This window comes from Orycteropus afer, unplaced genomic scaffold (assembly GCF_000298275.1).
Source record: "Orycteropus afer afer isolate SDZICR_OR568_19922 unplaced genomic scaffold, OryAfe1.0 scaffold00384, whole genome shotgun sequence".
Taxonomy (NCBI): Eukaryota; Metazoa; Chordata; class Mammalia; order Tubulidentata; family Orycteropodidae; genus Orycteropus; species Orycteropus afer.
This window is the reverse complement of record NW_006921971.1, coordinates 2,615,653-2,632,303: the sequence shown is the minus strand read 5'-3', so window position 1 is coordinate 2,632,303 and position 16,651 is coordinate 2,615,653. Positions and strand designations below refer to the sequence as shown.

The window sequence follows — 16,651 nt, the reverse complement described above, 5'->3', positions numbered from 1 at the left end:
CCGGGCCCGGGCCTGTGGTGCTCCCCGCGGGCGTCATCAACCCGTCGGTCCCGATCCGCAACATCCGGATGAAATTCGCAGTGCTGATCGGACTCATACAGGTCGGCGAGGTCAGCAACCGGGACATCGTGGAGACCGTGCTGAACCTGGTAAGGAGGCGCGCGGCCCGCGTCGGCCCCCCGTGTCCTCTCCGCGCCCGGGCTCCGTGGCCCCGGGCCTCGCTCCCGGCCTCACATGCTTCCTCCTGGTCGTCCTGGGCTCCCGTGTCCTGCCCACCTTCCCGGGCTCAGGGCCTCCCTCCCGGTCTTCATTATCCTTCCACCCTAGTTCTGTGCCCGCCCTTCTGCTCACGGCCTCCCTCTCGGTCCCGTGTCCTCCCTCTCGGTCCTCATGGCCTCCTTGTCGGTCCCCACGGCCTCCCTCTCGGTCCCATGGCCTCCCTCTCGGTCCCATGTCCTCCCTCTCTGGTCTCCATATGCCCCCTCTCTGGTTCCCATGGCCTCCTTCTGGTTCTATGGACTCTCTCTCTGGTTCCCATGTCCTTCCTCCTGGTCCCATGGCCTCCCTCTTGGTCCACACGTCCTCCCTCTCTGGTTCCATGTCCTCCCTCTCTGGTCCCCATGACCTCCCTCTCTGGTCCCCATGGCCACAGTTCCTGTGTTCCTTCCCTGCCCTCCCTGGTTTCTGCCACCCGAGCAGAGCAGCCCGCTGGGACGCCCACATCGCCACCCCTGGTGGGGCGGGGGAGTGAAGCCTTCCTCCCCTGAAGGCTCGGGGGCGACTTTAGAGCCCGCTGCCCGGGTTCTTCCCCCGTAACTGTGTCTCTGGGGACGGAAACCTTGTCCCTGGAGCCTCAGTCTTGGTGCTGTTGAGATGTGCGAAGCTTGTGCGGCTGTGTTCAGTAAGGGGAAAGGAGGCGGCCCTCTGGGCTCTGTCCCCGGGCAGGCTGGGGCCGACTCCCGCCCCGACCCCTCGCAGGCAGTCTGTCTTTGCTCCTTTGTCACCTGCTTGCTGGCTTTGCCGTGCGCGTGTGCGCCTGTGCGCACACCCAGGCCGCTGCGCTGGGGGGGCACCGGCTCACACAGGTTGGTTTCCATGGTTGCCTTCCCAGCGCGAGCGTGGCATATGGACAGAGACGGGAAGGGCAGGTGTTACATGCAGCCCTGGGTTGGGGTTTCGTGGGAGAGAAGAGTTGCTGCAGGACCCGTATGACTTCACGCTCTGCACGGTCCCCAGAGCGTCCAAGAAGCAGACAGGACGTCTGGGGGAGGAACGGAAGGCACAGGGGCCAAGGATCCGAAATTGCAGGAGATTAAGAGTCGTTCATCTTTAGTGCCTTGTCAGTGCGATTCTTGCTACAGCAAGGCTTTTCCAACCGTTTCCTCGGCAGCAGCTCTTTTTGGACAGACTGTACGGGTTGGGTGTCCCGAGCGATCCGTTCACTGCTGTGTTTGGTGTGGAGTCAGAGGAATTTAAAAACCTGCTGGCAGGGGGTTTTGGTTACACCCGTGCAGCCTGAGTTTTCGGTTGAGCACTGATTTGTATTTGCTTCGCTGGAAAACCAAAAGAAGGCTGTTAGCCACAGCGGCGGTGCTGAAGACATGGATTGGACAGCGTCCTGGGTCAAAATTCGTGGAAAAGTGAAAGCTGGTTGTATTTTTCTTTCCGCTAGTATATCTAGGCAAAGATGAGAGACTATTAGGCTTGGTCCTTCTGGTTTTCTTGCTGTTCAAACACAAAACACCTCTTCAAATAGATCAGCAGGCAAAGCCGATGGCAGCTTGGGGGGAAATGCCCCTATAGTGATTCAACAAGTTGCTTTTCAAAACACTGACTCCAGTAGTTTAACTAGCTACATGTTTATATGTAGGAGGTTAGTTTTGGTTTTTATTTTTTTAAGAAGAGAGTGAGTCTTAAAGTGTGTTAGCAGGTACTGTATTTCTATATATTATGCATTTTGAATGTCTTCCACTTTTCATCTACCCAGTACCAGTTTCACTTTGATGATGTGATACTAGGTTATTTTAATAAGCACTTGGTGCTTACTTGGTACATTTTCACCTGGTTAGCCGGGGAATAGCCAGGCCTGTGGGTGACCAGTAGCAGCAGAGAGGGGTACACTCCTTGAAACAGTTAGCCTCAGGAGATCTGAAGGGCAGCATTGCCCAAGGAGAAAGCTCTGAGGCCAGGAAGCGATAGGAAAGGACACAGGGAAATGGTAACCTTAGGGAGGAAGTGGGAAGAGAGCTGTTACATTTTGGGGGTTGCAGTGAATGTCACGAAATATAATGTGTATGAATCATGGAATGGAAAACCAGTGTGCTTTGTAAACTTTGACTCAGATCACAATAAAAAGTTAAAAAAATAAAAAGTAACCTAAGCAGCTGAGCCCGGAAGCTGGCAGGTGTGTGCTGCCTGCAGCAGGAGTGTCTGTGCCGGGTCATTTCTTCATAGGTGGCGGTGTGGATGGGAGAGTCAGAAAGGAAGTGAAGTATTTCTTTGGATATGAAGAAATTTTAACCCTTTTGTGCACTGACCACCTGGCGTGAAGTCTGAGACTGTAAAGATTATTTCATATATGTTACCTATATGCTTAATTAGAGTCATTAGAAATAAAGTAACACTGAAATGATATGTCCCCAACTCCAGCGAAGGTCTTATAACTGCATTGATCTTTGGAATAAAAATTTTCAAATTGCTTTTTACATATTTAAAGGCTGAAGTAGATTTTTGAGTGGACACTTTTGGGGAAAAGTGTCCTTAATGAAAGGAGCTGTTACTAAATTGTTCATTATAATGATTATGGAATAGGAATTGGTCATTTGTAGTAGTTCTTGTGGGAGCTCTGGTGGCGTAGTGCCTATGGCATTTGACTGCTAACCAGAAGGCTGGCAGTTCAAACCCACCAGCCACTCCTCAGATGGAAGGTTGGGCAATCTACTTCCTTAGTGATACTGCTTCGCAAACCCAAGGAGGCGTTGCTATGAGTCAGGATCGACTCGACGGCAGTGAGTTTGGTTTTTTTGATTTTATAATGAAAGTGTCATGTGAAAGTTTAAGCAGATGCTGAAAATATTTAGAAATTATAGGCACTTTTAAAAACAATTGAACAAAATGTAATTCTATTTATGTTAATCAGTAAAATCCATTTAAGATGCTCAGTGACTTGTTAGAGATTGGAAGCTTCTAATACTGCCTCTAACATGAGTTTCTCAACTTTCTATCCTAATTTAAAACATCCCCATTGCTGCCGAATCGAATCTGACTCATGGCGACCCCTCCTTGGGTTTCCGAGGCAGTATCACTTCAGAAGTAGATTGCCCATTAGTGCCTGAAGCACTTGACTGCTAACCAGAAGGCGGGTGGTTCAAACCCACCAGCCACTCCTCGGAAGGAAGATGGGCCAATCTACTTCCATAGTGATACCACCTTGGAAACCTGAGGAGGGATTGCTATGAGTCAGGTCCGACTTGACCGCACATAACAACGACAAAAACAACAATTTAAAACATTAAATAAAAACAAGGTGGATAGTGAGTTATCTGGCACAGTGCCCTGTATGACAGAAAAGAAAGGAGAGGAACTAGTGACATTTCAAAAACAAAACAGTTTGTACTTTAAAAAGTACTGTTGGCTCGGTCACCTCTGTGAGCATACTGTTCTTTTTTCCCTCCTGTACGTTTTCCCGTCTATGCTGTGGGAATGCTCCTCACTTTCAGCTGCCGTTTTTCATGTGCCTTGCCGGAAGAATTCAGCTTTGCAGAGGAAAGTTGAAGCATGCAGTACAGCGTGTGACTTCTTTTACACGGCTGTGGCTGGGAATTTTCTCCTTTTGTATCAAGAGGACGAGCTCCAATTCCACTACTCAAGTGGGCAATCTCCAATACAATGAGAACATAAAATGAAGAATATTCATCATAGATGCAGTGCGTTTGTGTATAGTGGTATTTTAATTTACTTCAAACATTCAAATATAGGGTGGATAGTATTCGGAAGATAAATAAGTTAATTTGTAAATAACTTTGCAGTGAAGTATCCTCAAGGAGTTTGGGTTCAGCTTTCCCAGTGCAGGAAACTGACCATCAACGAGCATTGGCTTTGGGAAGAATAATTATGAGTTTAACTATAGAAAAGGGATTTTGTTGGTTGTTTCAGTTATAGACCAGCTAGACTTTTTGATCTATTTCTTCCTCTATAAACACAGGTAATACCTATTTATATAAGATCTTTCCTTCCTTGAAGATAAATGCTATGTAAATATCATGCCACCTTTGTTTACAACACAATTTTAAACTAACTTTTAGCAAAGATAGGGGATTAGTATTTATTGTACAAAGGCATTCACAGTAGTTTTTTTTTTTTTTTAATAGCTATCTTCTACAGTTTAATTTTATGAGTTTTAATCTGAAGAATATTTTTCAGTATTTGCTGTGAGATATATCAGTGCATGTTTAGTTGTGGAAAATAGTATATTCTCTTTGATTATTTTGTTTTTTACATTCTGAGTGGCAAGCTGTGTAATGCCTTTTAGGAGCTCTGGTGGCATAGTGCCAAGGCATTTGACTGCTAATTAGAAGGCTGGCGGTTCAAACCCACCAGCCACTCCTCAGAAGGAGGGTTGGGCAATTTATTTCCATAGTGATACCGTCTCTGAAACCCAAGAAGTTGCTATGAGTCAGATCCGACTCCATGGCAGTGCGTTTGGTTTTGGTTTGGTAAGCCTTTTAGTAACTCGGATTATATTTTATTCTTGCTATTGGGTATGGAAACTTAAATTCAGGATACACATGTAACTATTGGAAGTTTAAGGGATTCTGAGGATTTTCACAGGAAGAATAATTTTGTCACATAATGATACTGGATTTATATTCTGTAACCAGTCTATGATCAAGTTTTCTTAATTTTAAATAAGTGTTTTTATATTGCTAGTCAATTTTGGCAAAGTTTAATTAAAAATTGCTCAAGAGCCCCTCTTTTACTATACTTTTCCCACATATTTAAAGAGATTCATTGGTTGTAGCAGGCCCAGCCTCCAGTTTTAGATCACTGATGTGGCTGTGCTATAAATCAAATCCAGTTCTCCACCATTTTCGATTTTTGACTGTTGACTTTAAATATTGCTCAGCATCAGTCAGTTTCACAGGGTTTTGATTTCTCGCCTGAATTTCTCACGTTTATGCACTGTCAGCACAACTCTTTTGTTGTTGTTGTTATGTGCTATGGAGTCAGACCCGACTCTTAGCGACCCCTTCTTGGGTTTCTGAGGCGATATCACTATGGAAGTATATTGCCCAACCTTCCTTCTGAGGAGTGGCTGGTGGGTTTGAACTGCCAGCCGTCTGGTTAGCAGTCAAGTGCCTTAGGCACTATGTTACCAAAACTCTTTTACGTTACCTAAAGAGCTCTAGTGGCACAGTGGTTAAAGCATTTGGCTGCTAACCAAAAGGCTTGTGGTTCGAAACCACAAGTGGCTCTACTGGAGGAAGATGTGGCAGTCTGCTTCTGTGAAGATGACAGCCTTGGAAACTTTATGGGGCAGTTCTCCTCTATCCTAACGGGTTGCCATGAGACAGAATCGACTCAACAGTGGTGTTTTTTTTTTTTTTTTAAATCTTTATCATTCTCTAGCTCTGATGTAGTGAATAAGGTATTTGACTGCCAATCATAAGGTTGGTGGTTCAAACCCACAAGATGCTCCATTGAGCACTCTACTTCTGTGAAGATTTACTGCCTCGGAAACCCAGTGAGGCTTGCTGTGAGTCAGAATTGACTCAATGGCAGTGAGTTTGGTTTTGGTTTGAATATTGCAGTGGCTTATGTGTCCCTTAGGCTGTGAGCTCCATGTGGCAGGAGCCAGATCTTATTATGTTTATCTTTTGTATTTCTGGCTTTTGGATAAGTTAAGTGCATTCTGAGTGTAATTAGGTAGTAGTTGACACGTTTCTGAAATCGTGTTCAAGAGTAGAGTCTAGAACCCAGCATCCCCAAATAAGTTAGACATGGAAATCTCACATGTTGTGCCTACAACTAGAAATGTGTGTTGTCTGTAGATGTTATGCGTTAGTGGAGGCATTACCATGTGTCTAATGTTATTTTGTACTGCATCTGGGAACAAGTCAGAAATTGGTAAAAACTTAGGTCTTTTCGGTAAATCTATGATTATCATCTTTATAAGCAGATAACAATAGATCATGTTATTCTTGACAAAGAAAACAGGACGCATTGAATCGAGATTAAAAAGTACTGTTAGCATTTGTCGTATCACCAAGCATAGCGGACGTCTCTTGTTTTTGTCTATCTAGCATGCCTTCACCCTTCTGGTAACGTACTTGAGTCTTCCTTTGGGGAAATGTTCATCCCTCGTTCTGAGTTCGTCTGCTTTAGGTGGGGTTGACTTCTTCCCCTGTGGTGATTGGCTTGGGGAAGAGCATTTCACTCAGGGTAGCCCCAGTCACCCTGGACCTCTGCTGGAACTGTCTCTGTTGGAGATGCTGAAGTTGTAGACCCAGCCTACACCTGGGGGTGCCTCTCCTAGAACTTAAGTGGTGAGAAGCCAAGAGAGAGACATGGCTTCTTAGTTCTGTTGGAGCACCTGACATTCTCTGTGTCTGTGGTGATGGCTTCTAGCCATTAAATTTTCTTTTCAAAGCTTTATTTTTATTATGATTAGCTTTAGGTCAGCGTAATTTGGATTTTTGTCTCTTGTCAACTGGAAGAATCCTCACTGGCAGAGATATTAGTAACCGGAAATGGGACATTGTAAGGGACAGATGGTAAATGCCGAAATGGAGTGCGAGGCAGTGAGGATTTTGCCATCCCCACGAGCTCCTCTTAAGGATTGCAGAGAAGAGGTCACTTTCTCCCCTTTATTGCCTTTGCCTGGAGAAGTACTTTGAGGAGGCAGGAGTATTTTGGCCACTTCTTGGGGTCTTTGAAGGAGTTCTGGTGGCACAGTGGTTTAAAGCATGTGGCTGCTAACCAAAAAGTTGGTGGTTCGAACCCACTTGCTGCTGCTCCATGGAAGAAAGATGTGGTAGTCTGCTTCTGTAAAGATTTCCAGCCTTGGAAACCCTATGGGGCAGATCTGTCTTAAAAGGTCACTATACATCGGAATCCACTCAATGACAGTGGCTTTGGTAGGGTTTTGGGGTCTTTGATAAGGTCGTGAAGGAGTGATTAGCTTTGGTCCCAGCTTGCTACATCCAAGTTGAGAGGGAACAGGGTAGAAGTCGTACAGGTAAGGGAGGCTCTTTCTGCCTGTCACTGTCCCCAGAACAGCAGGAAGCAGTCTCAGGGGCTGTGCACAGTGGGAAAGCTCACATTTTTGACCCCATTCTAACACTGTGGAGAGGACAGGCAGGAGCTTAAATTGGAACAAGGTTCTGTTTTCCAAGCTTTTCCCCAACACCTCATTAAGCCCATGGCCAAGGGGATTAGAGTAGTTCCTGCGAAGGCCTGTTGCTGTGAGGCTAAGACTCAAAAGCTGAAATTTGGATTGGTGTGTTGTGGTCCACAAGGCCTCTGGCGTTTGTTGCTAATTCCACAGGACTGAAATAACTTGACCGTGGTACTGAGGTTGGAGAGAAGCTGGACTTGTGGAGAAGCCTGGAGCCTGGTAAACCAAGCAAGGCCTGGACTCCTGTCCCTTGTAGGCAGCTCTGAGCTCTTGATGCTTCAGTAACAGGTAGTGGACCACTTGAGCAGTACAGCTGCTAGAAGGGACCTCTCCATCCGTGACCCTTTCGGACATGGCCATGGAGGAAGGTGCGTGGTGAGGTCTTCAGAGGTCGTGGAGATGTGCGCACTCACAGTATCACCCGTGCCTCCATTGCTCCTTCCACCAGTAGTGCGGGCTTTCAGTGAGAGAGCGAGGCTCGCTGCCTGGCATTACCCGTGTGTTCCTTTTACCATTGTCTGTTGTGTGGGGCTGGGTGCGTGGGCTGAGAAGTCCTGTATTGTCATAGGATGAAGTGCTGCCAAGGAGAAAGCACCCTTAGGCCTGGCCGAGAACAGTGCTCAGGACAGGAAGATTTCAGCCTGGAGGCGGAGCGAGGTGATGCCACACAGTGAAGGGGGGGCAGGTGTAGCCGTGAAGCAAGATGCTCCTAAGCCTGTGATCCCATCTGTCTTTTCCATCCTTCCCATGTAGGGATGAAGGTCACGTGTGGATGGAGTAGGACACCAACTGTGATCCTAGGCAAGTACCACTGCCTCTGCAAGATTAGCGTAAACACTTGGGAGACTACTCAGGTTACAGACCTCAAGGACAGGTTACCCCACTGCCTGGAGTCAGTTCCAACTTGCAGCATCCATAGAGGACAGGGTGGAACTGCCCCAGAGGGTTTCCCAGGCTGTCAGTCTTCACAGAAGCAAAGCCCAAACCACACCCACTGCCGTGGAGTCCATTCTGACCCACAGCGCCCCTAGAGGACAGAGTGGAACTGCCCCACAGGGTTTCCAGGGCTGTCAATCTTTACAGAAGCAGAGCCCAATCCAAACTGCCCCATAGGGTTTCCAAAGCCATAAATCATTAGGGAAGCAGACTGCTTCAGCTTTTTCCCAGGAAGCAGCTGGTAGATTCCAACCGCATAAGAGCTCTGGTAGCATAATGCCTAAGGCACTTGACTGCTAACCAGAAGGCTGGTGGTTTAAACCCACCAGCCACTCCTCGGAAGGAAGGTTGGGCAATCTGCTTCCATAGTGATACAGCCTCAGAAACCCAAGGAGGGGTTGCTATGAGTTGGATCCGACTCAGTGACACGTAACAACACCACCTTTGGGTTAGCAGCCAAAAGGTTTTAACCACTGTGCCACCAGAGCAAGTTCAGAGGATTAAAAACACTATGATTGCTTTGCCTTAGAAAATAATAACGGAGCTCTGGTAGCATAGTGCCTAAAGTGCTTGACTGCTAACCAGAAGGCTGGCGGTTCAAACCCACCAGCCACTCCTTGGAAGGAAGGTTGGGCAATCCTACTTCCGTAGTGATACTGCCTCGGAAACCCAAGGAGGGGTCGCTATGAGTCGGGGCCGACTCGACGGCACATAACAACAACAACAACATCATTTGTAGTAGTTCTTAACTGTTCACAGTGTACTTGTGACATTGCATTGTGTTATCTAATTCTCCGAGTCAGCCCTTTGTATAGACATCATTCTATTTTTACAGAAACAGGGTCAGGTTTATTGTTGTTGGCAGCAATCAGGTCGACCCTTGCCCGTGGGAACTCCATGAACAGCAGAAAGAAACATCGCTCAGAGGGTTTTCAGTGGTTGATTTTTGGAACTAGGTCTCCAGGCCTTTCTTCCTAGTCCTTTAGTCTGGAAGCGCTGCTGAAACGTGTTGAGCATCACAGCGACACAGAAGCCCCCACTGACAGACGGCGGGGGCTGCGCTTGAAGCGCACTGGCTGGAATCAGACACCACAGAAGGCAGGAATTCTGCCTCGGAGCCAGCACTGCCCTCCAGACCAAGTCTGCATGTGTTAAGTAGCAGAGCTGGGACTCCACCCCCCGGCCAGGCCTTCAGATTCCACAGCTGGAGTTCTTCTCAAATACTGAACAAAATGTAGCTGCTTAGAAATGATCCCAAAGGCTAGCTAGTGTTGTAGGCAGAGATGATGTTGGCGGGAAAGGTCATCCAGGCTGAGGCAGCGGATCCAGCGGCGGGGAGTGCTTTCCACGGAGGCCTCAGGACAAGTTCAGAGGACACACGTGAGCACGGGAGGAGTTCATGGATTTGTGCACGAAAGTGAATAGCAAGAACTATAATGTGAGCTGTGCTTGAATTTTTGGAAATAATTGATTATACAGCATTATAAGTGGTAATTGGCTTTAAATTTTGTACTGCTTTAGTAGGCAAATTATACATATCACCTTGAACTAAAATAATCATATGTATCAATATATTTATTTCTACGGCAGTCCCTGGGTCACAGACGGGACCTGTTCCCAGTTTTGTTTTTAGGAATCTGTAGGTCAGTTGCAGGAGGTGCATAGGCTTCTCAGTTAGCCTCGCTTTAGTGCAAGGAAAGCCTGGAAGCATTTTCAGTGATTTAAAAGCTGCACATGAAGCAGGTGAAGGTGATTGAGATGAAGCATTTGTTACAAGTAGGGGTTAGTTCAGTCGTTTCAGTGTGAGGGTAGATTTTACATAACATTCAACGGCAAGTACAAATTGTCCCTAGTCAGACACTTTAACCTGGGGACTGGCTATATCGAAAAAGTCCATTTGGTTCCTTGTAGAGACGGTTGCATGAAGAACCGCTGGATATTCCGTATGCTCTCAGACGGAACAGATGGGTTCCAGGAGCGGGGGAGCTGTTCGGGACGCTGGTTAATACTGTTGCCAATCATTGCATCCCTCTCTCACTTCACTGATGTAGAGCAAACGTTAATTAATCAAATTTTGTGGAAGTGTAACTGCCTAGATGTATTTCTGTTTGGGCGATACTTTTATTTTCTAACAAATACTCTGCAGTTGGTTAAAAAAAAGTCTATAAATATTTCTAGTAGTATTAAATATTTTCTACATCTGGGGAGAGAATCGACAGTTATAGATTTCTTGTTTTTGTCTGTTAATATCCTCTCCCAATCCCTTCAGAAGTAAATGGGAGTTTAATAGAATAAACTGCGGCTGAGCTGAAGGGGTGGTCTAGTTTCGAAGTGGCTGAGAGGCAGACTCGGAGCTAGATCTTGCTTCCAAGTTGTTGGTAATTAGAGCACACCGCTTCCTTTGATAATGATGCTGCTGACAGTGATGACAGCAGCTTGCGTTGATCGGATCCTTGCGTGTCAGATGCCGTGTTAGGATAAGACATGGATTCTCTCGTTAAAGCATCTTGAGTAGACTTGGGGGGGGGCTCGGTTGTATCATCCCTCATCTGAGAGCAGGAAACACGTCTAGACATGGCGGCCACACAGTTTATAGCAGAGCTGTAACAAGAAATCTTCAGTGACGTCAAGGCCCTTGATGCCTTTCCAAGAGAAACCTAAGTATCTTCAGCTGTCGTTAGACAAATGATGTTTTATTATAAAAATATCATACAATTATCTCACCTAATTGGTCTCATTAATTACAATGGGATTACCTTTTCCAAGTTCTTGCTGTTAAATTTTTAAGTATTTACATTAGTTTTAAAACCTTAGGAGGTATGAATTATCAATGGAAGAATGTTTCTTTTATTGTAATGTATTAACTATTACTTACCGAATAATTACCGAACTTCTCAAGTTAACAAATTTTTCCATATTTTGTCTCAAGAGCTCCTGCTGAGATGTCCAGACCTCACTCTTACCGCTGCTGAGGTCCCCCTTTGCCCGACGGCTCCTGAAGGCTGTTGTGCTGGGCAGGCCTTCCCTAGCATTTTCTACCGATGCAGATTCAGCACATGTATTTTAATTGTTTACTTGTCAGATTGTTCTGGAAACTGACTCCCCAGAGGACCAGATATTATCTGCTTCACCTTTGTCTCCTGAGTACTTAACACAGAACCTGGCATTTTGTGGCACTTAGTGAGCTTTACTTCGAATGAATATTTTTTTCATCTTTGATACAGTTACTGGGCTGTTGTTGGTCATTTTTGGCTTGGGTATAAATCCTTTTAAAGCTTTTCTGATCTTTGAACTTGTGTGTTTGTCTCTTGCTTGAGCATTTCTGCTTTTCTTTTTTTGAGGGAGGGAGGAAAGACAGATTTTGATGTCTGGCATGGGTAGTAGTGCTTTTAGATCTGGCATCGTGCCCATCTCTGTCATTTGCTTAGGTGTGGAGACTGGCATCTTGCCCACGTCTGTCGTGTGCATAGGCGTGGAACCGGGGCTTTGGCAGGTGAGGGTCAGACCGATTTTACAGACCGGAATGAGCACCTGGGTCCCCTGCCTCCCAGCCAGCACTTTTTTCAGTTTGTCATGATACCTGCAGTTCCACTTCTTCAGCCATTTGAAGTTACAGTTTAGAACTTTCCTTTGAAAGCATATATATATAACTCAGAATTAGGCCCAGAATATTTAAGATGATGATTAAATACATTACTGAGTAACCCTAACCCAGTGTTCTGTTGCCAGAGTCAAGATACTCACTGGTATATAAAAAAGAACAACACAGTCCCTGTGCTCACGTAACTCAGAGTTCAGCATAAGCAATAGAAGAATGAACAGAAGAACTACAGTGGTTAAAAAAAACCAGCATGGCGTTGCAGAGGCACAGAGAAAATGCAAGCGGAGTCTGAGTCACAGCGACCTGTAGGATGGGGGAGAGCTGCCCCATGGGGTTTCCGTGGCTGTATAATTTTTGTGGAAGCATACTGCCACACCTTTCTCCCATGGAGTAGCTGGGTTCAAACCGCTGACTTTTTGGTTAGCAGTTAAGTGCTTAATCACTGCACCACCAAGGCTCCTATGCTAACTATAAGCTCCAGTAACTTAGCTGAACTTTATTTCTTCTTGTGGAAGTCTTGATTTATTTTGCAAATGCTCATGACTTTATTTTGTATTTAGCCCCCATGCTGGCTCAGGGAGGTGGTGAATTCATGACATACAGTCTTTGAGTGACGTCAGGGCCAGTCTTGTGTTGGTCTCTACTTGGTCCTCTGACTCCTGACAGTATTGGCTCTTGGATTTCAGCAACATGGGCTTTTCCCATCAACCTCTCGTTTTGACTGCTGAAAGAACTATGTTTTAGATTGTTGCAGAGCAGTTGCACTTGATAAATGCTGGATGTATGACGCCTGTAAAGAACAGGAATGACCCTCGCTGGCAAAGGCTAGCGAGGACTGCCTTTTGTGGATCACAGCTCAGAAGAGAGAGTTGAGCCCAGTGGGTAAAAATCAGCTGATGGGGTCACTTTCATTTCTAGCATGGGATTTCTGCCGTTTGAAATCCTGATGATCAGGTTTTCAGAGGTAGCAATGTTTTGCTCTTATTAAAGCCTTTTTGTACACAAATGTCACGTGGAATATGAGCATCAGAATCATGTTTATTTCACTTGGTTTGGCAGGGTTTCCGTGAGTGGTAAGGCACCTGGGCATCTGAGCAGCTCAGGAGCCACTCACACAGTAGTCTGTCCGTTTGCACTGTTTGACTCTTGCTGGCAGAAACTGACTGCTCCTTTATGGTACCTTGTATCCGTGTGCAGGAGACTGGGATGACAGAGGAGACGTGAGGTCTGGTGGTAACCAGGCATTGTCTAAAAGCAGTCACTCATATTATTTTGAAATTGCTCTATTAACCTAGTCTCTGAAACACCACTGATAATTTGCAGAAAAAGAAAACCAAACCAAACCAGTTTAATGCAGTACTCTAATGGAGCTGTGATGTTTTTAAAAATACTGTTGCATTGTGCTTTCATGGCAAGTTTACACGGCTAATGAGGCTCCCTTGTGCCAGTTTTCACACAAGTTGCTCATCGATGTGGGCTCCACTTTTCACAAGGCGCCAGTATTCTCTTGACTACCCTTGATTTGCTCTAGTCTTCCTGTCCCTTGTTGTCCCTCCTTTGTGGAGTCATTGTTGTCCTTTGGGTCTTGTAGATAGTTTCCTAGTGGAGCACCAGCTCAAGATGAAGGTAACAGCCTCTATTTTGTGGGTTCATCTGTTGTTTCACTAAGAGGGGAGCAGTCACATTTTGAAAGTGTTATTATTGACCAGATCTGACCAGCAATGGATCTAGACACTTCTATTGGGAAATGAATGCCTCCAAATGAATAATCTGATTACATTTGAAGACTGTTTTTAACATACCATGTTCACTTAGCTACTGCCTTACTGTGGGAATTGTTTTAAATAATGCTATACAACGGTGGTGATTTTTTTTTTTTTTTTATCCAGCACACTTTTTCTTCAATAAGCAGGCGTTAGTATTAATAAAGAAAAGGAGTTTTTAATTTAAACATGGCATTTTAAAGGTCAGTAAGAGATATAGCTCCAGACCAGTCTCCATGGATAGCGTGGCTGAGGTGCTCTGAGACCACGTTCCTGTGTGACATCTACGCTCTTGATCCACATGAATCAGTCACAGGGTGTAGTAGACCCAGAACACAGTCCAGAAAGCAAGTCATTTCTGTCTGACTCAGGCTCTTTTCTTGTATTTCTTTAATATTATGACAGGGAACACGTGGACCACAGTAATATTTCTTCAAAATGTTGTTTTTCCTCTCCCATTTGTTTTGTTCTGAAAATGTTAGAAGCCAGGTCAAAGGATCATCCGTGTAATAATGCTGTATTTACTTGTTACGGTTTTTAAGAGTTGGAATTTAATGATTCGTTTTGACCAAAGTGTGGCTTTTCACCTACACGTCCCTTTGGAGTGCTTGTTCCTGTGTATGAGATATGCTGCAGGGCCTCCATAGGTCAGAATTGCTCGGTGGCGGTGGGTTCTTGGGTCTTTCTAGGCTGTGAATTTGGCGGGATCTTTAGGTGTGAATGCCCTAGCTCGCTTCTTTCGCTTTCGTGTTTACGTGTTTACGTCACACACCCGGCAGAGATGGGTGATTGGCTGGGGTTGTAGGTGCAGTCTTTTAACCATGGGCTGAAATGAGAATCAAGTGCAAATGTCACCCCTTTCCTTGGTTTCAGTAGCACTGCACAGGGACCAACTACACTAATTGGTCACAGTGCAACAAGGTTGCCCCAATGGCTGGGGAACCTTAGGTTCACAACAATTATTTTTAGGGTGGCTGACTTATCTTAGGGGTAGGTTGAGTGGCTGTGAAGACACATATTTCCCTGTGAAAATACTCCTTTATGTATCTTTATAGGAAGTATTGCGAGCAAGTAAATTTTACTCACATTTGATGGGTTCTTTCATTAATTATATTGTTGTTGTTGTTTTTAATCCTAGAAATAATGTTTAACCTGATTAGTGATCTGCACTCGAAAAGGTAAACTAATGTATTTTAGTTACTGCATGACAAAGGGTCATTCACAATGACAGCTGAACCCAATTACACTGAAAAATTGTTCTGCCAAACTCTGAAGTGAACTGAAGATGACCTGCTTAGAAAGGATGGGATGTAGACAATCCCAACCAAGAGTCCCACTCTGGGGAGAGGGGGTGTAGTTTTGGATCAGTATGATGGTGTGCTCGATATTTAGAACTTTAATTAATTATCTTTGAGTGTAAAATGAATAAAGGTATATTGTTGTTGTTGTTATGTGCCATCGAGTCAGACCCGACTCATAGTGACCCCTCCTTGGGTTTCCGAGGCAGTGTCACTATGGAAGTAGATTGCCCAACCCTCCTTCCGTGGAGTGGCTGGTGAAAGGTATGTTGTTGTTGTTGTTGTTGTGTGCCATCGAGTCGGACCTGACTCATAGCGACCCCTCCTTGGGTTTCCGAGGCAGTATCACTATGGAAATAGATTAATAGTTTATGGGAATAAAATTTAGTAATTAGATATATCATATTTGTGGCATATATTGTTGTTAAAGACTCTAATAAAGTTAATTTCTGAAGAAAAGACAGACACCTTACAGGGTTTTGCTTTATACTGTGAGTAGGACATGGTCAGACATTAGTGTTTCCTATGGGAACTCTGGTGGTGCAGTGCCTAAGGCATTTGACTGCTAACCAGAAGGCTGGCGGTTCAAACCCACCAGCCACTCCTTGAAAGGAAGATTGGGCAATCTACTTCCGTAGTGATACTGCCTCAGAAACCCAAGGAGGGGTCACTATGAGTTGGAGATGACTCAACGGCACATAATAACAACAACAACGTTAGTGAATTGTATCATTCTATAATTGCAATTCAGTTAGTCAGGATGGCGTGTAAGGGTTAATTTGCAGGTGATCTGTTTCCTTGCTTGTTACTAGCATCTCAGTTTTCTCCCCACTTGTTTGTAGTTCCTTTCCTTCCACCTCGCCCTCATCACAATTTACATGGCAAGTCGCCCGGTGGTGCAATGGTTAATACTTGGCTGCTAACTGAAAGGTTGGCAGTTCAAACCCGCCAGTTGCTCCATGGGAGAAAACCCCTGGCACTCTCCTGAGGATTCCAGCCGGGGAGGGGAGGTGCCGTGGGGCGGCACCTACTGTATACAGTGGCTGAGAGTCAGAGTTGCTGGACAGCACCCGCCAGCAACTCCATTTAAACGCCAGCCTGTCGGGTCTGCGCATGCGTATTCATTTTCAGTCTAATTCCATGTCTGCCCTTGTATCCATTTTATTCCACAAGTAGTTATTGCATCCTTCCTGTGTGTAATGGTGGGGACTGAGGACACGTGGTCCCTGCTGTGCAGTTTCTAATACTGTGGAGGTGACAAGGACAGTAATGGAATGGGTGAATTCAGTGGTCGATACATTAGGGGACAGTGGGCCACACAGAAGGTTCAAAGCTACCCAGAGTCCCAGGGAAGGCTTTATAAAGGTGGTGATGCAGGAGCTGAGTTTTGAAAGAAGCCTAGGTCTGTTGAGAGCTGTGCAGTCTGGTGGCGGGTGGACACTGGCAGTGCCGCTGCTCTGAGTTGAGGTGTGCTGGCAGTGTGCAATCACACCTGATGCTGCTTACATGGGGAAGTGATATTTTGAATATATTGAGTTAAATAAAATGTATTATTAAAATCAATTTTAAATGTTGCCTTCCACATTTTTTTTAAATTTTATTTTGATTTGGGTGAAGATTTACAGAGTAAATTCACTTTTCATACAGCAGTTCACAT

The 16,651-nt window shown here is 45.3% G+C and overlaps 1 protein-coding gene across 1 annotated transcript in view; it reads left to right on the top strand.

Annotated features, from left to right (window-relative positions):
* Positions 1-11: 11 nt before the first annotated feature.
* Positions 12-16,651, top strand: part of NBEA (neurobeachin) — a gene marked incomplete at its 5' end in the record, with an annotated part of 985,874 nt that continues 969,234 nt past the window's right edge. Inside the window, one exon of the mRNA XM_042782600.1 lies at positions 12-149. Within this exon, the coding sequence (XP_042638534.1) occupies positions 12-149 (138 nt within the window). The remainder of the gene's footprint in view (positions 150-16,651) is intronic.